We start from the raw sequence: 23464 nt of genomic DNA, 5'->3' as shown, positions 1-23464 counted from the left end.
TGCTGTAGATTTCTATTTTCCTCCACATTCAAGAGCCAACTTCCTATTCCCCACAGCCCAGATTAAACATTGGCCATTTCATGGTATACAATTTTATCTCTAGACAAATTAAATAACTTTAGTTTAACAACCAATAAATAACTATGTGTACTTAGAAGTGATACAGGTTTGCAAAGTTATATAGTTGAAGGAATTTTCAGTGATATTTTAAAACTGGAACAAGTCTTAAGAAGTCTTTTCAACCTTAGAAGGCAGGTCCTGAACGAGGCCAGAGCAAATTGGTTTTGGTGCAGTCCAGCTGGAGGGGTCCTTAAAGCACTTGGTAGATGGGGTTGCTGCTGCTGTTGTCCTGGGGAAGTGGGGTGCAGCTGGTAGGGGAAGGAATTTGGGCTCCACTGTCACTCAGACTCACTCCTTCTGGAGGGGAACAGGGACTCCCTTCAGCAACAGTTTCCACTGGAGGCAGTATAGGGCATGTGGAATTATCTGTGGAAATCCTCTCTACAATGCTTGAGAGGCAATCGAGACTGGAAACAACAGAACTCTTCCCATGCTTTGGATCTAAAAAACAGACAAAAAGGCACTCAGATTATCCAGTGGGTACTTAAATCACTGGGCAGTACACATTTGTGAGCATGTGAAGACTCAGAGGAAATGAATATTGGTTAAGGACACCAATTATCAGAAAACAGACTGTAATTTCAAAACGGAAGAGAGGGTCAACCACAATGTACTGCTTTGGGGACAGAGAGGATCCAAGGCTTCACTGAGTCCACAGAAAGGGAAGAGCAGATTTGAAAGTAATCATAAACTACTCCAGTTTGAATCAATGATAGAGCAAGAAGTCTTCATGAGTAGAATATGGTTAAATGCTGAAATTAGTTGTAGAGAATAACATACTTCTATCGAACAGTTAGATTTGCAAAATAGGAAATACAGGTATAACACATCCCCATATTTGCAAATATACCTAGAGGAAATCCAGTGCCTCTACCAGCAGTAATGGCTCACTGGCTGGAAAGACCGGTTCCTCTCTCAGCCCAGCTGGACACAGAGCAGGCACAGGAAAGCTGCTCCACCTCCTGCCTCTTTCTCAGTGTTTCAAACTGCTATTAGGGCATGTACTCACCATTTGGGGACTCTGTGTAGTAGCTGCTGTCATAGCTGTTCCTTCTGCGAGAGCTGCAAGGAGGCCCGCTGTACTCCATCTGGGAAGGAGAGAAATCTGAGTGAGCTCATGCTCTCACCCAAATCCCAGTAACCATCTAATTTCATATTTCAGGCTCTGGTGTGTGCCATCATTCCAGTTCTGGCTGAAATGCTATTAAGTTGTAGATTCTTTGAGTAAGGAAGAACATAACTTGGGTAGAAGGGGATCCGCCCCAGAATATTTTATGTGGCACAGCTGTTCCACAGGGAAGTTACCACTACTGCATTGAATGCTACAGCTTTACAGATTAGATGAGGCTTTCCAGCATTCTGATTAGATATAGCCCTTCATGTATCTTTAGTTTACAACAGGGAGAGTGAAAGGGGAATTATGTCTTTTTAATTTAGCTTTTGAAGATTTTTCTAAACATGAATTCCTCTTTAAAAGCTTCTGTCTACCCGTCCCTTTGTATTTCCTTCAGTTTCTCTTCCCATTTCCATTTTGTATAGAAAATGCTCTGGAACATTGACTAATATATTTGTTTCCAGTACTTTAATCCACAATGAAATTCCTCTATTAAAAGAGGCTGTGTCTTGAAGAGGAATAATTTGTGTAAATCTCTCCAATCTGTTAAGTATCTCATAATCACAGATACTCAACTCAGTAATGATTATCCTCACCAGAGCACAAAAAGCAATCTCTGGTCTGAAAGTGCAGTTCATGGCCTATCCAGAGAGCTGTCCTGGACTCTAGCCACCATGTCCCACCAGTCCAGTGTCAGACCAGTCTGAACCTCCAGCCCCAGCCAAAAGATGTGGGGATGAGACACCTCTCTGGCACCCAACCTTCTTCTCCCACACCCATAGTTTACAAACAGGACTGGAAGCCTGGATTCTCCTTCCTATTGCTTGTAAATATCTGTGGAGGGGATGAAGTGAGGGAGAAGAGAAATAGAGAATCTTTTTCTTAAGGGTCAACAAAACCAATTCTTGTTGCTTAGACCCTCCTCCTGTTGTCATTGTGAATGGCACAAAGCAAAACCCAGACTCTTAGCAATTTCTGTGTAACTACCATGTCCTACAGGGCCCTTGCTCTCTCCTGTCCTTAGAGGATTCAAAAGTAAAGATGGAAACAGAGATGCCTCAGGAGCTATGGCATGCCCCAGGCAATGCCCCAGGCGCCCATTCCAGGCAGCTTCCCAAAGTCCTCCCCCAGCAGCTTTGAGCTTTGCCCTGGCTCCTCCAGGACATGGGGTACCTGCCTAACTTCTTATCCCAGGGAACAAATGTGTAAGAGATTCTTCTTCTTTCCCAGAGATCCTGCCATGTGGGGAACCCACCTCCCTTTGTTGTGGATGCTCAAGGCATGAGAAAGGACTTTGTCTTCTGCCTGGGGAGGTACGGAAGGCAGCTGCTATAGGAAGGGCAGGAAGAGGCGACTCGCCCTGCTCAGGTTTGGACCAACAGCGTCCAGGGCACCTTGGTGGCAGGGAGTCCTCCCTGGGGCACTCACCATGCCATCGGAGCAGTTGGAGCGGGGGCTGGAGGCGTCCGATTCCCCACTGTAATGCTCCAGCACCGGGTAATAAGCGTCCTCCTGCTCCCGCAGCAGGGCCTGCAGGCTCTCGATGTAGCGGATGGCATTGCGCAGGATCTCCACCTTGGGCAGGCGCTGGTTGGGGTTGGTGGAGGTGCAGCGCTTGAGGGTCTCGAAGGCCTCGTTGACCTTGCTGAGCCGCCGGCGCTCCCTCATGGTGGCGGCCTTACGGCGGTCGGCGTTGGTGGTCTTCCTCTTGCACGCCTTGCAGGCCCACAGCAGGCAGCGGCCGGCCTGGTGGTGCCCGCTGGGCGCCCGGACGTGCTCCTCCTCGTGCCCGTGGTGGTGCCCGTGGTGGTGCGGGTGCTCCTCGGGCTTCAGCAGACCGCCGACGTGCACCAGCCGGGGGTCCAGGTCCTCAAAGAAGTGCATGTCCGAAGTGTTGAAGCACGGGTCATCGTAGAAGTCATCGGCGGCTGTGAAGGAGCAGAGGGAACCCTCCGTCATCTCCATGGGGCCCAGTAAGTCCATGGGGACGGCGTGCGGGACAGCGGCTGGGCCGGAGGGGACAGCGAGCGGCTCAGAACGGAGGGGCCTTCGGCCGGGCTGCTCTGCGGCCGGGCGTGTGCGCAGAGCCGAGACCCTCGCAGCCTCTCCCAGGCGAGGCCACCAGCGCTGGCTGCTGCCCAGACCCCTTCCCCAGCCGCGCCGGTCCGGGAGCGCCACTCGGGGCCGTATTTATGGGCGAGCCCCCCGGCGGGTCGGGTCGGGACGGGGCGGGTCGGGGGGCGCGGCCGGGAGGGCCGGGGCGGCGGGGGGGGGGGGTGCGGTGTCCCACAGGGGCAGGGGCAGCCCGGGCGCTCGGGTGCGCGCAGGGCTGCGTTTCCCCCGGCTTTTTTTTTTTTTTTCTTTTTCTCCTTTCTCAGCAGCCTGCACTGCCTCCGCGCCAGGGAGAGCAGCCGCCCCGATGCCCGAAAGTGCCGCCGGCCGCTCGCCCGGGGGATCGGCGGCGCGCCCCGCTGTCCCCGCACACACCGGTGACGGCTCCGCTGGCTCCTCACAGGGAAGAAGCCCCCAGCCCCTGGACAGGTCTATCCGCGGCTCTGCGGCCACATGGGTCATTACTGCGGGGGCGTTCGTGGGGGCGGGCGGCTCCGTGCGGGGTGGCGGAGAAGCGGGGACACCGCGGGGAGCCGGGAGGTGCGGGGCAGAGGGGAAGCGGGGACACCGCGGAGAGCCGGGAGGTGCGGGGCAGAGGGGAAGCGGGGACACCGCGGGGAGCCGGGAGGTGCGGGGCAGAGGGGAAGCGGGGACACCGCGGAGAGCCGGGAGGTGCGGGGCAGAGGGGAAGCGGGGACACCGCGGGGAGCGGCGGGACGAGCAGGTGGCGGCCACCCGGTGGCGCTGCGGGCATGTCCCAGCGGGAAGCGCCGCCGTGCCGGCGGAGCGCCAGCCTTCCCTCCCTCGGGAATCCCTGCGAACACTGGCATTCCGGGTTCCTCTTCCAGCTCTGATCACCTTCACTCGGAAACTTTTGGAGAGATGGATCTCAATCCGTGGCATTTTGCTGCGGTTGGATGGCTCGCGCCATAAGGATTTATTTCTAGCAGTGGGAGAGTTTGGAGCTTGGGGAAATGGGACGGGGTTTAGGAACATCTCTTAAGAGTGCCAGAGTTTTTGCTCTGGCTTTTTGAGTACCATTTGAGATGAGAAATTAGGTTCTTCTCAGATGAATTCAGTAATTCAACTATGTGATTTCACTAACTTAATAATTAAAAATAGTAGTGCATATATTTAACGTCCTAAAAGCTAAAATTAATTTTTGTTCTGCAGTTATAAACATTGGCAAAATTTCAGCTTGTTCAAAATCAGCAGCAAAACTCTGTCTTCAGTGGGGCAAGGGGCTGACTGACAGAATCGCAGAAGGTCTGACAACGTTCAATCCCAAGTCCCTGTGCCTATGACTTCTAAGATGGGCTGTCATGACGATGGCTTCTTTTGTTGTTACATGATTTGTTTTTTGACAACAATTCCTAATCTGCAGTCTCCATTTTCTACTTACCTAAATATCTTTGGGTATAGAGAGATAAGATAATCTTGCAGATAAGATCTGTAAGTTGCATTCTGTCAATATCCCTAAAAGAGAAAAGTTTTATTTAAAGGTAAAACTGTATGTTTCGGACTCTGTAGAAATTAATTCTTTCACTGTACGTGATGCTGAAAAGCAATATGTCCCAAGGAGGGAGATCAGCTACTGACCACCCCTACACATTTAGAAATGTATCTCCCAGCTGTTTCTGAGAGGCAGAGTGGCAAATCTGTGGAGACACTTCAATGTTATTACAGACGTTCTTTGATCCAGAAGGCATAAAGATACTGGGTTTTAAATCTTTACTGAACAGTTAACAAAGTAACAATAATTTGTGTTCAAAATAGTGCAAGGTATACAATAATGTAAAATAAGTTTAAATGAGAAAGAGTATTATGCTGTAACAACTGAACATGTAAAATGGGATATCAAGGCTTGGTTCTGGCAGTGATCCATTCAAGACACTTAAACTCTCTCCAGACTATTGCCTTAATTTTTGGAAAAAGGCAATTTTACCTAGAATTTAGTCAGTATTGTAGCCTATTCTGGCTCTCTCTGTTTCTAGCTTATATGTGACCCCAGGAAAAGACACTCAGGGACTTGAGTGAATAGGTGTTACCTTGGGCAAAGTGGTAGCAAACCATGGGGCTTGGACAAGCCCTACAGGGAGTTTGCCAATAATTGCCCATGAATATGGGCTCAAGTGAATGAATTCCTCCAAGTGAAAAGGTCAGGAGAAGGCTGTGACTGCACAGTGAATTCCACACAGTGGTCTTCCAGTGAAGATGCCCTTGAGGACACCTTTCTTTGGGTTTGGGCATGCTGATCTCCAGTTGTCCCATCGAGTTCCTGAGTCTGTGATTCCCTGCTGATGCCACCACTACCATCTCCTTTCAGTGCAATTCCCAAAGATGTGTTTGTCCAGAAGGATGTTGCCATGTACAACGAGGCCTGAAAAATCATCCTTGCAAAGGACAAACCCTGAAATACTCTTCTCGGTTTCGTGTGGAGAGGATGAACAACAGAACAGTCTCCACTTGGAGACTTTTATGTGCATTCCTCACTTTGGGAGCAGGCAAGCACAGGTAGTGCTTATAAGCATTTACAAGGATTCCATTGTTAAACCTCTTTGGAAGCCTCTGGGGCTGAAACTCATGATTTCAGTAAAGATTAGGTCTCTCCTGAGTTTACAGTTTGGATGCTATGTTTAGGGTACTGGTGCTGCACTAGCTATTCAGAACTGACCCAGGTTGTGTGTTTAATTTGTCTGGGCACTGCTTTGGAAGTACAGATACAGAGAGTGTGGATCAACAAGCATTCAGCAGAGAAAGAATTTGCAAAGTTTCTGTAAGAGCTTTTGCACTTAACCTATTCTACATTCATCCTTTATGTAATATTTTTCAGGATATGATTGAAAAGGAAGCTGGGAAGGCAGAAGCAGATTGTATTTCCTATGCTGAGAAACATGGATAGACTCATCCTATACACAACTGATAGGTATTGTTAAATCTGAGACCATATTCTCAAGCATATATGCCCTCTCAGCAAAAGCAGCACGTGGACAAGAAGAGTTTATTATCTACAGTAACTGATTGATTTCTCTTCTGTTTTTTTCAGAGGATAGAGGCTGGGGAAACAGCTGATTGTGAGTTTATCTGAAATTAACAGAATTGTCTTTTCACACGGATGGCCCAGAATGTGTTCTGGCAAAGGAAAAGGGAGAGAAAAAGACTTAAATTCTTAGAGTGTGTGGATACATTTGCTTAGAAGATGAACATGAGGAGTCTGGGAAACAGACATGGCACCAATCATGGAAAAAACAAGAGGCAAGTAAGTCTTGCTTGGAAAAATTTAAAAGTTGGGTTGCTGTGAACCATGGAGGAGGCTGTTACCATGTTTCAGAAGGTCATCAGCTTTTAAAAGGTGAAGGTTGTTGTACAAGTAGGTCAAACATTACTAGTAGTACGTGAAGAAATTTTATATGGCGCTAGTTTAGAATTCAGTTAGTAGCTTTGTTCTGTTCACTTTTAGTGGGTTGTATTTTAATACTGGGAGGGACAGATTCCATTGCTCTTATTCATGTTGACTTACAGTCAGTGGAACTAATTGTTGAATAAGGTATGCTCAGCATGAGGATGGGTGATGGAATCTAGCCCAGATGGAAATATCTTTTAAACTCCTGCTGTATTAAGAGAGCAGCAATCTCAACACAGGCAAATCTAGCATTATTCTAAAAGAGCTTTGAGCCATTCCTTTGGCACATGGTAGTATTTTTATAGATGAATACAGAGGTTGTTTTAAAGTGGTTGTGTTCCCCATCCCCACCCCAAATTTGAATCACATTCACAGAAAAGATTGGGAAAGTATCTTCATTGTAATTTTCTGTCCCATGTTCCAACACCAGCAGAAGGTGGGGTTTGCAGAAATTGCTACTTAAATGCAGCTGTGTCAGAATTTACTAAAAATGTTTCAATGTGCAGTGCTTTTATAGTAAAGCAGTTTTCTGGCATTTATTTTTACTCTGTCATACTCTTCCATCATGCACAACTTCCTTAGATGTAGAAAAATACTGGGGCAGTTTTGTATACATATGCAAAATGTCTTGGAGAAGAATATAGCATGCCTGGGTGGTGAATCGAGGAATACACTGGAGATGCAGACATGGAACTGAATTTATTTTCAAGCAAAACAGGAGTATCAGATAAAGTATTACATGAAAGTGTGAGGCAGTCTTCCAATGAATCAAACCCCAGCTGCATAAAAGATGTATATAATGACCAAAAATCCCTAACTGCAGGCAGCTGATCTAGCCAGTTGCTCTTCTTAGCTGACCTTGGAGCCAGGGTACGGAATGAGGCACTGTGGTAGGAGACTAATGAGAGGAATTTGGACACCTCTTCAGTTGAACCAAGCTGGCTAACATTGCCTTAATTGAAAGGCAAAACTAATGAGTAGCTGTTCTCTGATGCAGTTCTAGTTAATGTGCTGTTTTTTCTCTAGGATCTCATGTTCCTACCTGGGACCAAATAGGGAATATAAGAAATAGCAGGAGTGCCACAGTAATACCTTTAGTGAGCTAGCTGAGATAGGGCTCTGTAGCATAATTAAAGCAATCATGCTATGTTAAGTCTGGACAAAGTCCTAGAGCTACTCTCTTTGGTGATGCTTGCAAAATGTGCCCTAGGACCTCTAAAGTTCTCATCAAATGAGAACTCTCAATTTCTCTCTCATCTGCTTTCTGAGGATGAGAAAAGCCAACTAGGCAATAACTATAGAGAAATCAGCACATTTGCTTATTCCCACTCTTGAGGAAATCTGCATCCTTCATCCTAAAGAAGTATACCACTAGAAATAGCTGATCAGTAAATGCATTAGACTACTTATTTAAATTGCTACTATGATAGAAATAAGACAAAAAAACTGTTTTCAAACAAATCTTTTTAAAAAGTCTATTATATTACTATACTTGTTAGTAATTTCAAATACCATTTAGTAATATAAAATATTCAGTAATAAAAAACTAAATATTTGGATTTTCTGCCACATAAAAGTTTCCTTGCACTAAAGTTGCAGTAGGGTTTTTTTTTAAATTGGTTTCAGTAAAAAATTATATATGTTCTTAAAATAATTTGCACTAATCCTGTTAATCATTTAAGAGAAAGAAGAAGCTTAAGAACTTTTGGCTTCTAGGAAGAATTGCATAGATAAATGTGACAATCTAGCTGGCAACCTTGTCATTTAAAGCAAATAGTGATAAGGCTAGATTTTGAGCTGTGACTCAGCAGAGGATGAGGGGATGGGGTGTAAAGCAGGAACAGTGATAGAGCATCATGTCTCCTGAGTTGTGGTTCCAGCTCCACCCTCGGGACAGGTTTGTCTGAGGAGCTGCCCGTAGCTGCAGCAGCCTCGGCATTACAGGCCCTCCCTGCCTTGCTTCACCTTTGCTCCTGTGCCATCGTTACACTGTGGCAGCATCGTGGTGCAGTGTATGGTTGCATATATTGGCCCTATGCCATTTCTGTGCTGGGAGCACTCTCTCTGGGGTCGCTTCAGACCTTCTGCAGCTCCTGTGCACTGCTGGAGAGGCGGGCAGGGGCTGCAGTGATCACTAGACTCTGGCTCTATGCTGGTCCTGAACTCTTTCTGCAGCCGGTCCATAAAGTAATCCCCAAGACTATTTCTGCCATCCTGGGAACAGTCAAGCCTGCGAGCATTGGTCAGCAGATCTCCCATCAGCTTGATCTTCTGGATTTTGGGCCCAATAAATTGTTTCTTGATAGTGCTTGCGCTATGAGGGTCTGCATTTTCAACACTCAGGGCATAAATCTCTTCAAAATATCGTAGCATAGTTTTCCATTGCACCATTGCTAGTTCCAGGGCTTTCATCAGACCGACTGCATAGTCACAGTTTGGTTTCTGAAAACAATGACAAATAGTATTTACTCAGAAGAACAGCTCATGTATCTGTGTTCATTAATGGATTCCTGCAACTTAACCTGGTGCTCTAAATAAGTTGCATTAGGATTTTGCAACAACTGCTTCTATTTTGGAGCATCTATTGTTTTTTGCAGGCTGTAAACACAAGTGGCAAAACCCAAGCACTTCTTCAAGGTACAGATCTACATAGCAGCAGCTATGCCTGAAGAGGGTTCTTACACCAGGAAACCCAAGCATAGAATGGTTGGGGTTGGAAGGGACCTTAAAATCATCTTATCCCAACACTCTGCCATATTCCACTAGACCAGGCTGCTCAGAGGCCCATCCAACCTGGCCTTGAACATTCCCAGGAATGGGGCATTCTCAACTACTCTGGGCAAATTTTCTAGTGTCCCACCACCCTCACAGTAAAGAATGACTTCCTACTATCTAGCCTAAGTCTGCCCTCTTTCAGTTAAAAATCATTATCCCTCATCCTAACACTGCATTCCCTGACAAAGAGTCCCTCTCCCTCTTTCTTGAAGGCCTCCTTTAAGTACTGGAAGTCCTAAGCTCCTCCTTGATGCAAACTGAGTATTAAGGAAGATTTTTACAATAGCCTTTTTATTTTCTACAGCTTAACAACTGCTATGATGGACCAAAGAGAAGCATTCTGTATTACCTAATTTGGTAGAGGAGAATCAGCCCCTTGGTCTTAAACAAATGAGGGTGGGTTATTTTTTTCCTGAAAACTTTTGAGTTATTCCTTTGTACCTGTGCAAGTTAGATCTTAGTTCAAATTCTGTCCTGAGCTGTACTTTAGGAAATGAACTGCTGAAGCTGGATGGTTCTCCTTTCTTACCACGCTTCTTAGGTGCTAGTCATGTCTAAGCTTCTGCTTAGGTTTAGTGTGAAGGAGACAGGGGGGCTGTTTCAGCACAATTTAAGGAGTCATAATTCATTACAGCATACTGGAAACAGCAGTGTCCAGCTGAGTAAAAGAAAAGGGGAATACTGTCCATATTCTTTTGGGCTGGAAGGCTGCCCCATAGAGTTAGGACTGTATGTCTGACAGTTTCTAGGCACCACAATCAAGAACAAAACCGTGTACATAAGTATGCCAGATAAATGATATCTGGAAATCTTATAGTGGGTGAATGCAGAGATCTGAAGTACCAACAATATAATTCAGTAAGTTAAATGGATCACAGCTTCTTAAAAACTTGTAGACTACTACTACGCACCTGGATGGTTTTAGAGCAGTAATGGCCTCCTCTTTCCTGCTGGTATTTCATCAACGCCTCTGCGGCTTTTCTCTCTTCCAGAGCTTGATGGAGGAAGAACTTTGAAATATTTGGTAGAGCCACATGTGACTGATCAAAATATTCACCCTAAGCACACAAAACAGGAGTGTTAAGATTTGCCAGAGATGGGACTCACCTGCAGCAGAACATGGCTTTAACAGAACTTGGGAGACCCTTCCAATGGAAGGTGTTTTTTTCAGAAAGCACAATCACTTTGGAGACCTTGATCCAATTTCTACAATAAATGAAGTGAGTAGCTAGAGTATGAAATGAAAAATCTATACTTCTACTAGAACTCCTTCTATTCTTTAATATTGGTCAGGAAACTGTAGTACTGACATTACTCTTGCAGTAGCAGCTGAGATCTTCAGAATATTTTATTTATGAGTGGTTAGCATGTGTGTGTTTTGTGGAGTGTTTTTGTTTTGGTTTTTTAAACATAATCACAGAACAGGGAACATAAAATTTATCCCTGCAGGCCTGCATTCCAGTCAAAAGTTAGCTTTCAAAGGTATGAGAAAGATGAGGCAAATACCAAAAAGGGAACAAGCACAACTTTGCATCTGTTTATCAGCTTTATTATGGACAATGGTATTCCAAAATAATGGACACTGCTACTGAACTATACACCTTCAATACTGGATGTAGCTCATGCCTGGGAAGATATGTCAGGAAGAACATAAATCTGTTGGAGCGAGTCCAGAGGAGGGAAACAAAGTTATCAGAGGGATGGAACACCTCTCCTGTGAGGAAAGGCTGAGAGAATTGGGTTTGTTCAGCCTGGAAAAGACAAGGCTCTGGTGACCTAAATGTGTCCTTCCAGTACCTGAAGGGAGCCTACAAGAAAGACAGAGAGGGACTTTTTACAAGAGCATACAGTGACAGGACAAGGGGGAATGGCTTCAAACTGAAAGAGCAGGTTTGGAGTAGGTATTTGGAAAAAACTCTTTACTGTGAGGCTGTGAGACACCAGAACGGGTTGCCCAGAGAAGCTGTAGATACCCCATCCTGAAAGTATTCAAAGCCAAGCTGGCTCTGAGCAACCTGGTCTTGGGAAAGGTGTTCCTGCACATAGCAGGGGGTTTGGAACCTGATGATCTTTAAGGTCCTTTCCAACCCAGGTCATTCTATGATTTCAGAAGTATTACGACCCGAAATCCTCTGCAGGCCTTGATCTGTTCCGTATGGGATAGTAACAGCTTAAACCACTGCCATATTTAACCATGCTAACAGATCTAATAGGTCTTATATTTAGAATATTTTATCCATGGTATGGCTGTCTCATAAAGAGAAGTATCAGAGGCAGGTAGCAAAGGAGAGCCAGCAAGTTACAGTGGTTTGAACACTGACTCTGCACAGCTCTGATGTCAGAGAATGAGAGGCAGGAGATGGGATTTTGCCAAGAACCAAAATGAGGGAGCTACAGCATCCTCATCTGCTGCTGCCCATGTGTGTGCAACACAACACAGCTTCTGTCTCTTGGACACGCTCTGCACCAGAGTACACATAACTGCACATCAAGCTGTTGGCTTGTAGCCTGCCTGGGAGGGGCAAGCAACAACTATGTGCATTTCCTAGGTTCTTCTGCTTCTGATTGTCTTCCCTGTTCTCTTCTATTGCCCTGCTTAAATAGGAAATACCTTCACTTCTGCTATGTTGCTCTGTTTGGAAAGAAAATGAAGACATGTTGAACGCAAAACAAAAGTTTATGTTTTTCTTTTCTATTTTTAGGGCCATCTTGGGATAACCTAAACCTGTGACATACATACACACATGTGACCATAAACCATTGAAGAGAAAGCACATACTGCAATGTTTCATTAAGAACATTCATTGCTTTATTTGCAGATTCTTTTTCCTCAAGTCACCCATTCCTGTCTCCGTTGACAGCACAGTCAAGATTGAGTGTTTTATAACCAGTTCCTCAGCGCAAGTGTGTGGCACGACTTCAAGTGGAGCTCAAGTTAACACATCTGCTTAACTGTTAAGGTAAATCTTTTATGTCAATCATTCACCATTTAAGATATTCACACTTCTACTTTTGATTTATCCACAGTCAATTTCTAACTGAGTCTTCTCCATCCCATCCAGCTGCCAATTGCTACAACATTTTTCTTCCACAGGCTAAACAGGTTTTACTGCACAATTAAATTTTCATTGAACTTACACTTGACGCCAAACTCAACTAAAGGATCTTGGGGGCATACTGAATACAGTTTGTGTTGCTTCCCAGTGGATGCTTGGCACCAGAAGGTATGGCATTGATAATTTTGATTTTTTAATTTTAATGTCTCTGTTAAGTTATATGTTTGCCTTAACACTTGATATGTAGCCAGATGCAATTCTGGCATTAATTTCACAAGATATCAGTGATACCTTTTATAATTTCACGTCCAAAGTTCAGGCCTGTGGGACAAGAAACTCTTTAGACATCCACGACGTTCGCGGACTATAGTTAACCACAGGCCACTACTCAACAAAGTTTGGGGAAAAACGCACTCAAGCGTTCTACTCCAAAGCTGTTAGCATTGCCTGTTCCTGTCCCTTTTCCGCAGGCAACAGGCCCTCTGTTAACTACCCAAACCACCCGAGCGCTCCTGTCACAGCCCGCGCGTTACGGACCTTCCTCGTTGTTCTCGCGGTCGCGCGGGCGCGGCTCCGGCAGGAGCGCTGCCGCCGGCGTGTCGGGGATCCTGGAGAGCCTCCAAACCCCCCGGTCAGGACACAGGCACCGCTGTGCCGTCCCTGCCCGACTCTAAACCCTCCTCAGCCTTGCCCCGGCACCTCGTCTCCCCGCCGCCGGCGCAGGGCGATGGGGAACACGGGCAGCCCGCCGTGCCCTCCCGCGGCCGTGCGCGGCCCGCCGCCTTACCAGCGCCTGCAGGCAGTAGTGCAGCTCCAGCTGGGCGCCGGTGAGGCCGCAGAGCGCCTCCTCCACGGCGGGCGGGAAGCAGTGGCGGACGCGGCTGGCGGGCAGCGGGCGGTGCGCGGGGCAGGCGGGCAGCGTCACCCGCGGCCGCTTGGAGCGCGGCTCGGCCATGGCCGGAGCCGCCATGGGGCCGCCGCGCCGCCGCCGCGCCGCCTGATATAGCCGGGCACCTGGGACACACCTTGCGCGCTGCCGCCCGCCCTCCGAGGGAGGAGGAAGAGGAGGAGGAGGATGTGGGTGCGGATGCGGGGGGGCCGGCGGGGAACGCCGTGGCGTGCGTGGCGCTGGGCGGGAGCGCGGACGGCTCCGGCCGTCCCGGAGAACCGGCGCGGTGCCGAACCCCGCGGGTGCCGGCAAACATCCTATGTAGCGAATGACTGACATAAAAGATTTACCTTAACAGTTCACTAGATGTATTAGCTTGGGCACTTGTGTTGATTTGTGGCATCTGGAGTAGTGCCGCGCACTTGTGCTGACCAAGTGGTTACAAAACACTTAATCTTGACTGAGTGACTTGAAGAAAAGGATTCGTTAATGAGTGTTCTTAATGAAACGTTCCAGTATGTACTTTTTCTTCAGTGGTTCATGATTGCACATGTGAACGTGTGTCACAGGTTTGGGTTATCCAAAGATAGTCCTACAAACATGAGAGACTTGTATGTTTGACATACCTTCATTTTCTTTCCAAACAGAGCAACATAGCAGAAGTGAAGGTATTTCCTATTTAAGCAGGGCAATAGAAGAGAACAGGGAAGACAATCAGAAGCAGAAGAACCTAGGAAATGCACATAGTTGTTGCTTGCCCCTCCCAGGCAGGCTACAAGCCAACAGCTTGATGTGCAGTTATGTGTACTCTGGTGCAGAGCGTGTCCAAGAGACAGAAGTTGTGTTGTGTTGCACACACATGGGCAGCAGCAGATGAGGATGCTGTAGCTCCCTCATTTTGGTTCTTGGCAAAATCCCATCTCCTGCCTCTCATTCTCTGACATCAGAGCTGTGCAGAGTCAGTGTTCAAACCACTGTAACTTGCTGGCTCTCCTTTGCTACCTGCCTCTGATACTTCTCTTTATGAGACAGCAATACCATGGATAAAACTCTTCTAATGTAACAGCTGAGGCCTTTTCTAGGCAGTCACATTCAGTACCTCCAGTTCCAGCAATAGCATCTGGGGTTGGAGTGGCTGGTGAGAACATGCAGGCAGGGGCAGTCCTGGGGGAGGAGTGAGCTCTGAAAGGTCCAGGGAATTTAGCAGTGTGTGTATATGTCTTGGCTACGGGGGAGATTCTTTAGGGTTTTTGGTTTAGTGCTAAAAATGTTGGTGCTGAACTGGTCCTACCTATGTTTGTTAAACTATCTTCAGTATTTTAGTAACCGCCAGTCTTTACCTTGTACAGTAATTTCAAAATACATGTTACAGATTTTTTTTAACTTTTTTACCACGTGGATGGAGCTTGGCATTTCTTGAGCATTTCTTTACCTTTAATAGATTCAGACCAGTGGAGCAGAAATATGAATAATCTGAACACCCTTTGAAATCAATAATTTTCTGTTCAGTGACTTTGTTTAGTAAGATCAATGTTACGTGCTGTTTTGTGGAATGTTTTTCTAGCAGATCAGTGCCACACCAACCCAGGATGCTAAGGGCGGAATTGTTTTCCGTTGCCTGTTTTAATTGTTATTGGATCTGACTGCCTAGAGCCCAGCATGCATCGTCTGAGAGTAGTCACGTAGAGATGTGAGAACATTGCTCATGAGAAACTTAAATAATTCTTGTTCAGCACCTCCATCTCATATGCTGTTCAGCCCTCTTTGTTTGCTCTAATTATCCATTTTTTTAGTTCTGATTCTTTATGTTGTAGTTAAATTAGAAGTTTTGCTTTTAAAACATCAAACATCATTTAACATTTGGGTAAAATTTCTTGTGAGTAAAGTATAACTAATGTTTGCAAGACTAAAGTAAGCATCCAAAGTCATTAAATGTCAATATATTGACAAGACACTCAAATGGTGTATGATACTATTCTAAAGTTCTCAGCTAGCATCCTCTTCTTCACTGTAGCACTAGGGACTTTTGCTGGAAGGATCTACCTCTGTCAGCTACGTTTTAGCTCCTTCCATTCCAGCTGTCCTTGTTTTGGCCTGTAAAGTAGTTGCTAGTGTTTTATTATTCCAGAATAATCCCTTGATTCCCTCAGAGGAGGAGGAAGAGAAGCAAGTGTGGTGCCTCTGTGTGTGTATGCATTGATATCCCAACCTAAATAATGACCTTTCTTTGGCCAGTCTGAATAACTTGAAGTGTGAAATACCAATAGAAAGCAAATTAGCCAGTGTCCCCATGGAAAAGTTTGTAGGTGTATTTTTTTTTAATTGGGCATTTGTTATGATAATTTCTGAGCACATCAGCTCATAGAATTTGTCTCTGCATTAGTGGACTTTGGAACCTTGGAAAACAATATTAATTTATCCCATATTAGCGATGGACAGCTAAGAGACAAGGGCAGTTCTTAAGGCCATCTGTGATGCATGGAGCTGATCTGAAAACTGACTATAAAATTCTTTATACTCCATATGTTCCTTTTATGAGAACACCATTTGATTTATTTTGCTTTGTGCTCCACAGAACTAACAGAAATACACACCACTTACACTGTTATCAATTGTATTATGGAAACATTCCATGATGAAGTAATATAGGGATTCTTGGTACATAGCGTGAGGTGATATTACATGCTCTGGATACATTACATGTATCTGGACTGGGGAAGGTATCTTCTGCTCCAAAATCTTGTGGCCTCAAGGAATGCAGCCTTCCAGGGAGCAGGCACTTTGTTCAGTTTTTTAGATACAACTTTTCAGCACAGAACCACAGAATACTCTGAATTGGAAGGGATGTACAACGATTATCAATGGGTTGGTTACAGGCACATGCCTTGATGAAAGGTATCTTTTCATCTTTTTGATTTGGCATGATTTTGGTACAACACATTTTAAAGTGTGTTGAAAGTGTATGACAGAGTGGGAAGCCAAACCGCCACAGTGTGGTATACAGAACTACAGTTAAAATTACATCAAAATAAGCTCTCTTACACACAGACCCATACCTTGTCTACTCCTTTCTGCTCCTTTTCCTGTTTATTTTTTGTCAGAGTGCGGTAGAGACAATTGTTTGTGTCAGTGGGCTTTAGCAACCCTCTGAAAATATTCTTTCTCCTGAGCCTACTTCACAAACATTTAGTTGTATCTGGCTGTTTTGTACCCTGATTGTCTCATTTAAAGCTAGACTCTTTAGGCTGCACTTTGTGGTCTAGAGTTGGTATTGTTTATTCTTTCACCAGAGGTAGTAAGAGTTGTGGTTGTTGCTTCTCTCCAGCTACCATCTGTTTGCTTTCTAGCTGTGATGGGTTTTTCATGTGCTTTGCAAATAGTCTGTCTAATGCTGCCAGACTTTTCTCTCATTCAGTGCCCTTCAATAGCTATGATGAAAACAGAGGGCTGTGTGAGGAAAAAGTAATAAACAAAAGTACGATATGTATGCTTGTGAATTGGACTTCTTCATTCATCATTTTGTTTTGTAATTAAGTGAAACTAAAGCTCTCTGGCAGGAAATTAAGAATGATTCATATGAACACCCGTGAATTCAGGATTGCTTTTATTGAACTTGAAGTCCCTCAACCCATTTTTCTTATGCTTTTCTAATCTCAACAGGTGCTTCATCTCACTGTTTTATCCAGTCTCACTCTTTTTTACTTGTTTTATCCATGGAGGAAAAGCCAGCAAGACTTCTGAGTTGTTTTGTTGCCTTTTTGCACTGTATGACTCATAAAGTTAAAAAAGAAGCCTGAAATTTGGGATGTTACTGCTTAAGTAAGCATAGCAAAATAACCTCTTTTAACTGACTTTCAGTAAATGTGGTCATCAGCAAAACATGAGATGGCCCTGGGGAGGCAACAGTGTTGTGACCAGGCTGCAACATGGCCATTCTGGAAAATATTTTTTATCTCTTTGTCACTGAGCAAATGGAAAGGGCCAGTTTGCTAGAGTGCTCTGAAATCAGTATGTGTTAGAGCAGGATTGCTCAAAAATAAAGCCTAGTCCCTTTGAAGTCAATCTTGTTGCTGTCAAACAGAACAGACAGAAGCCTGTATTTTGGGTTTATAGGTACTGAAAGTAGACTGTGCCAGATCTGCATGTATTTTGCATATATTCAGTTTAATAAAATGAAGTACCATAATGAAATTCGGTTTGAAAAATACTTGGATTAACTTTTAACTTCGGAAGTAATTTTTTAAATGCCTTTTTTTGGCACTCGACTCAAATACTCTGAACCTTAGTTTTTGTTTGCTTTCCTTTCTAGAGTCCCAAAGATTTCTTCCTGTCGTTGAGATTTTTGCATTTGCCACCTTCATCTTTCCCATAGTGTCTCAAGTCCACCTGCTCATGGCTGTGTTTGTGTGACTGCCTATCTGTGTGGGGCTGCAGGTCAAACTGGGCTCTGGCCACTCTTTAACTCATGTGTAGAAGCTGTATGTCACTATTTTCACTTAAGCGCATACCACTTTCTCTGTAATTTTAAATGTTGACAAGTCACCCAGCTGAGCTGTTCACTGCTGTCTTTGTTCCTTGTATTTACAGAATCATTGCATGTCCTGACTCAGCTTATCAGCTCACCCGTGTCTGAAGGAGCCCAGGCTCTGGCAGCACTGAGGAAGGCCATGGCTGGGATTGGGCAGAGGCAGCAGGGAGAGCTGGGGCCCAGGGACAGTCTGTGGTCCCAGCCTGGTGGCTGCAGAGGACTTCCAGCCTGGCTAAGGAAGCTCCAGCCTGGCTGGCAGCATTGGCCCTTCCATCTCCATTTCTGCTCTTATAAAGACGCTTGACTTTTAAGTGGACTATACATTTCAAGTGCTACTGGCTGATACTACCTCTTCCATTTTTCTAAAGAGGCTGTGCTTAGGATTAAGTTTCTATAAATTGGCAGGATTCATCTGAGATTTTTCAGTTGTTATTTCAGGTCACATTTTAAAAAGCATAGGCCAGCAAATGTAAGGCTCATCCGTATAATCTATCTGTGGTATATCATAAATCCAATCAGTAATTGCAGGTGGAGGGCACAGGGCCTTGGCACTGGAGTATATTTAAGGGGATTCTGTGGAATTTCTGAAAACATGAGGCTTGCCCCAGGCAATGTGTTGCATAAGGGAGTTGTGCAATGCCAAACTGCCTAAAGTCTGTCATAATTTGTATACTTTGTGTACTTGCCTTTCTATTCTATCTTCCTTTCCACAGCTGTGGGTTAGAATCTGTACTTACTCTTGGACAAATGAGAAAATAAGACTTGACATAGAAAAAGGTGGAGCCTTTTTTCCTGTGTGCAGCTTGTGCCATCTGAAATCAGTGACCGGGTAATGCCTTCCAGGCAGTGTAAGCTTCAGGAGGTGCACTCATTGCTCCAGGTGGCCCTTGAGGGGCCATCAGACCTCTTTGAGGTCTTCATGAGCAGTTGCAGTTTGTACATACTCAGAATATCTGGGCTGGCAGAAGTAAACTGTGGGCAGGAGTTGAAGATACATAAACCATTCACCGTCTTGTTGCTGTTTGCTACTGATAATCAATGTTCATAGAGTCCCTGCTAAGTACCAGGAGCACCTTATCCTGAAGTACAGGGACTCCTGGGAGTTAACTGGTTTGACTGACACTACTCGGCTTGAGAAAGAAGAAATTAAGGCCACAGTTGTGGTAAGAGGAATGTGAAATGTTTGCAGGTGAAGAGGAAATTATTCTAAATGTTTTGGCTTTTGTAGTCACTAAAAATAATGAATCATAATTTTTGTAAAAGAATCCTTTCAAAGTCTAGGTGAAACTGCTTCAGAAAAAAGAGATATGAAATTTTAATGTGAACATTCAACAACTAAATGTTTGTTTTAAATTTTGTATTAAGATGGAGCCCGTGATGGTGAATCAGACAAAGCAGAAGTAGATAATTTCACTCAAGCATCATGGACCTTAAATGCAATTCTAAATTCCAGTGAAGTAATTCCTCTGCTAGTTCCAGTCACAAATGACCCTTTCTTGCTGCTTTCTAATCAAAGCACCTCTTTTAGATCATTGTCTTAAGTGTTGTGATTCCCTGGGATATCTCTTTCCCTATCATCTTCGGCCTAATTCCATTTTGATGGCTTTAAATACATTTTAAAAATCTTACTATGATAGGTGTTAGATTGTAGTAAGTTTGTGGCAGTATGTCCCAGGTAAAATCTTGTCTGCCAATTTGCAAGGATCAAACTATTTTTTTTCCATTTCAGCATCTTTATGCAGAGCACTTGTTGAATTGAGCATTCTGATTTCACTGGAATTATAAGGTAGAACTCAAAATTCGTGTTTGGCTTCTCTCACTTAAAGCAGTCGGCATTAATCTTGGGAAGTTACTTATTCTGATCTTTAGAAGACAGTAGTATTACCCACAGTGAGGCAGTGAAATGCTTTACTTTTTGATTTTGAAAACACTTCAATTGCTATCTCTTTTTTATTTTATTTAGAATTTACTGGGCTGAGTATTTACAAATTTCACAGAACATTTTGTTCTCTGATTTAAATCCTGCATACCAAGTGCCTGCCTGGGGCAAAGACAAAAAAAGTTAGCTTTGATACTCCAAAACTGGTTGAATAAATCCTGTGCAGCTGGCCTGCGTGAAATGTGTCCAGTGACAGCAAGCGGCAGTGAGGATTCAGAGGGATAGGGAGAGCTCTGTGCTGTCAGATGTTACAGGGTTTTATTGCTTTGGCTGGGAAGGGCAGGAATGTGTAGGTATCTCTACTGCTCAGCACAAGGGTGCAAAGTGATTCCCTCAGGCATGTATGTGGACAAAACTGCTGCACAAGCATGCAATGTTGCCTTCTGTGTACGTTTGTACATGCTCTCATGTTTTCCAGCTTTGGAATTGTGTTAAAACCTTAAAGGGAGTCTGTGAGTCTGCAGCAGCTGAGAATACATTTCCAGCACTGGAGGTTCCTGTGTGGTTGAGTGTCTGTCCCATCCTTGGTGTGGAATTGTCTAACCTGTACTGTGGTGTTCAAGAGAAATTCTTGAAGACTTATTTGAATGTTCAAGCCAATGCAGTACAGGTTACACTTATCTATACTTGTGAGTGAGATGTCAGGAACTGTTATGGATTGGGGCCTGTTTTTTCTGCCTGTACTGTTCTCACTACCAGCTCTGTTCATCCAACTGTCTCTCATCACTTTGCTTCTCTTTGTAATATAATCCAGCTGAGACATGGTCCCAAGGGAAAAGTGGCTTAAATCTGAATCTTGGAAAGCCAAGAATTTAAAGATGCATAGTTCAGGAAAATAAATTTTGGAATACAAAGTTATGAAGGCTGTGACTGGTTCACATGAGCAACTTGCAGCAAAGTCATATTTTCCTCTGATAGTGCATCAACAGGAATTTGGAAATACTGTTTTTACTCGGGCAGTGTGAGCTGAGTGCTTTTGGCCATGCTCTGCAGTGCCATCTCTGTGAATCCAGCTCCATTCTCAGGCTCCAGAGAGCTTCCAGGTTCTCTGGAAAGAAGCACAAGAGTAACTGCAATGAGTGAGACCTGGTTTACAGAACTGGCCTCTGGAGCTCAGTATGGGAAGGCTCAGAAAAAAACAAAAGCAAAACATAGAGGCTTTCATTAGTTTGGTGTTTATCAGAAATACACTAAGAGGGACTTTAAAAAGAGATTTGTATATATTGGATGGTAAACAAATTTCCAGCAAAATGAGGTGAGAATAAAACTTCCCTTGGAGATGGTTTGGCCAATAGTTTCTGACAGGGTTTGGGTTTTTTTTTTTCTCCTTCTGTGTCGTTTGTCAGGATCATACATTGTAATTCTGGTCTGTCCTACAGGTACCACTGGCTTGAGCAAGTGCATGACAATTCTTAGGATCCTTATGCTGAAAGACTTCTCTTAATGGATCTTGACAGGGTTTGGTTTGATTTGTTCCAGAATGGGATTGCCCTCGTTTCTGTTGCTGCAGGCTTATGAACTGGACCCCATGACTTGAGCAGGACTGAGGGATGCATGGTAAGATTGTGTTACCTGTACACAGGAGGATGGTGAAATCCGAGATGTGTAGCTTGTGACTTTCAGCTGTCTGGTCTGAAGCAAGGGACAGGAAAGTTTCTTTATTGGTAGAAGATAAATGCAAATCAAGGAGAGGAGGTAAAAAATCCTTAGGACAACTGAAAACAGAAGAGAAGCAGTACTGACAGTGGGCCAAATCTTGTGGTTGTGTATGTGAGCATTACTCATATAACTTCAAGAGGGTACATGCTTTAACTGAGCATGTACCAGCTGAGGACTTGGCCCATAATGTCCTTTATAAAGCTCTGGTTCCTCCCCAAATAGTTTTTCCCTCCCTCTTCAAAGGGCACCTGTTGTTGGTGGAGTTGGTGATGATACTGGATTAGTGCACATGTGGTCAGCCTGCTTGGCTTCGGCCCTTTGGACCCAAAATGAACTCCAGCTGCTGTTGCCCAGAGCAGGTGCTTCATCCAGCCCAAGCAGCTGTTTGAATGTACACTGTCATGGCCAAGAGGAGGGGGGTGGTCCCCTGGAGTACCCAGAGGAGCAGAGGAGTAAGCAGCAGCAAGGAAAGAACAGGGAAGTGTGCCATGGAGTCCTCGTTGTTATATCCAGCAGACAAAAGTTGTTCTAGTATTTCCTTGTAGAAACTGGCAAGAGTGGCTGTCACTCTGCATCCACTGAACCTGCTTAGTACCATGATGGATGATGGTTCCTAAAAAGAGACTGGGGGACCACTAAAGACCAGCAGGGCTGGTTGTAGTTACTGGTTTGAAGCGCCAGTGAGTGGCTCAGCAAAAGTGAGATTGAGATTGGGCATAGAACAGCACAGGCTAATGGCCTGCTACCTGTGATCGTTTGGGCTTCACACTCACACTGACAGAGGGAGGAAGACCAAAAGCAGGGGTGTGAAGCAGCTACAGGAAACAATGCCAGGGAATGGAGGCAGAGGGGATGGCCTGGGGGAATATGGAGATATGGTGGTTGGGAGTTTAAGGTCACAGTTTGAGGAGAGGGCACAGATAGTTTGTGTCAGAGATAAAGCCATAGCAACCCATGATTAGAGTAACAGGGACAGGACAAGGATGCAGGTTTTGTGGACTAAGGGAGTCACAGCCTTCAAAGGGATGAGGGCAGCTTGGAGTAAGGGCAGCCCAGATTTACAGCAAGAGGTAGTGGGGAGTACTCTCCTGCAGAGCAGGGAGTCTCACAGGAGAAGCTATTCAAAGACATGCCCATCACTGGCATCACAAACAACCCTTTCCAAGTGCCTTCCTGCATTCCTTCAATTTATTCCCCTTCAGCTCTTGTCACTGACCTGGCAGTGGTTCCCGTGCAGTCCTGCACTCTCTGATTTATTCCCATGCTGTTAGCAACAGTGCTCCTTGCCTCCCTTTCCAGGGGCATGGTTGTATCTGGTTGTATCTGCATATGTCACTGTTGGCATTAACACCAAGTTTAATGTGTCTCCTAAGGGTCCCATCCATCTTACCTGTATTCATTAAAGTTACCAGAGTCTTTCCACTTTCTCTGGTAGGCTCACTTTGTGTCTCTATCCCATGTGTGGTTTTTGTCATATCCCATCAGCCAGACTTCTCATTCTGTGTATCTTTGCTGATTGTTCATCCAGGTTTCCACTGAACCTCCATAAGGAGGGGTAAATGCTAAGCAAGGATACTTCCTAGTACAGCTGTAAAATGATTATTCAGGCCAGATTTCTTTACAGCATAGCCTAAGAGTAGGAGAAGACATGAATATCTGAGGCCTCTCTTTGTCAGGAAATGGGATTTTCGCAGGTGCTCCGTTGTAAATGCTTTGCATGATTCTAAGGCTTGGCACAAGGCACTTCTGAATCCTGATTCAGGATGCAAGAATGTCTTGTGACCCCTGCCATGAAAACTGGTGTCTGGCCATGTTTGGAAATCAGCCGTCGATGATGACAGTAGATGAGTATGGGTGAAATGAGCAGCT

The 23464-nt window shown here is 44.9% G+C and overlaps 2 protein-coding genes across 2 annotated transcripts; both read right to left on the bottom strand.

The window, feature by feature from the left end:
- Positions 1 to 310: 310 nt before the first annotated feature.
- Positions 311 to 3217, bottom strand: MYOD1 (myogenic differentiation 1). Its single transcript, XM_062495150.1, has 3 exons — positions 2663 to 3217; positions 1130 to 1208; positions 311 to 561 (listed from the first exon to the last, which is right to left on the bottom strand). The coding sequence occupies exons 1-3, from the start codon at positions 3215 to 3217 to the stop codon at positions 311 to 313; spliced, it is 885 nt and encodes a 294-aa protein (XP_062351134.1).
- A 4245-nt stretch (positions 3218 to 7462) lies between these two features.
- LOC134045471 (ferritin light chain-like) lies at positions 7463 to 13535 on the bottom strand. Its single transcript, XM_062495259.1, has 3 exons — positions 13368 to 13535; positions 10436 to 10582; positions 7463 to 9191 (listed from the first exon to the last, which is right to left on the bottom strand). The coding sequence occupies exons 1-3, from the start codon at positions 13533 to 13535 to the stop codon at positions 8688 to 8690; spliced, it is 819 nt and encodes a 272-aa protein (XP_062351243.1). The 3' UTR covers positions 7463 to 8687.
- Positions 13536 to 23464: the final 9929 nt, after the last annotated feature.

The sequence above is a fragment of the Cinclus cinclus genome, chromosome 6 (assembly GCF_963662255.1).
Source record: "Cinclus cinclus chromosome 6, bCinCin1.1, whole genome shotgun sequence".
Taxonomy (NCBI): Eukaryota; Metazoa; Chordata; class Aves; order Passeriformes; family Cinclidae; genus Cinclus; species Cinclus cinclus.
The sequence above is the reverse complement of the archived record's forward strand: the minus strand, read 5'-3'. Positions and strand labels throughout refer to the sequence as shown.

Coding starts and splice junctions, on each gene's coding strand:
- LOC134045471 (XM_062495259.1), bottom strand. CDS start 13,535: ATGGCCGAGCCGCGCTCCAAGCGGCCGCGGGTGACGCTGCCCGCCTGC. Junction 10,583..13,367: donor ACTACTGCCTGCAGGCGCTG/GTAAGGCGGCGG, acceptor TTGTGTGCTTAG/GGTGAATATTTTGATCAGTC. Junction 9,192..10,435: donor ACTGCTCTAAAACCATCCAG/GTGCGTAGTAGT, acceptor CATTGTTTTCAG/AAACCAAACTGTGACTATGC.
- MYOD1 (XM_062495150.1), bottom strand. CDS start 3,217: ATGGACTTACTGGGCCCCATGGAGATGACGGAGGGTTCCCTCTGCTCC. Junction 1,209..2,662: donor CCAACTGCTCCGATGGCATG/GTGAGTGCCCCA, acceptor TCTCCTTCCCAG/ATGGAGTACAGCGGGCCTCC. Junction 562..1,129: donor CTACACAGAGTCCCCAAATG/GTGAGTACATGC, acceptor TCTGTTTTTTAG/ATCCAAAGCATGGGAAGAGT.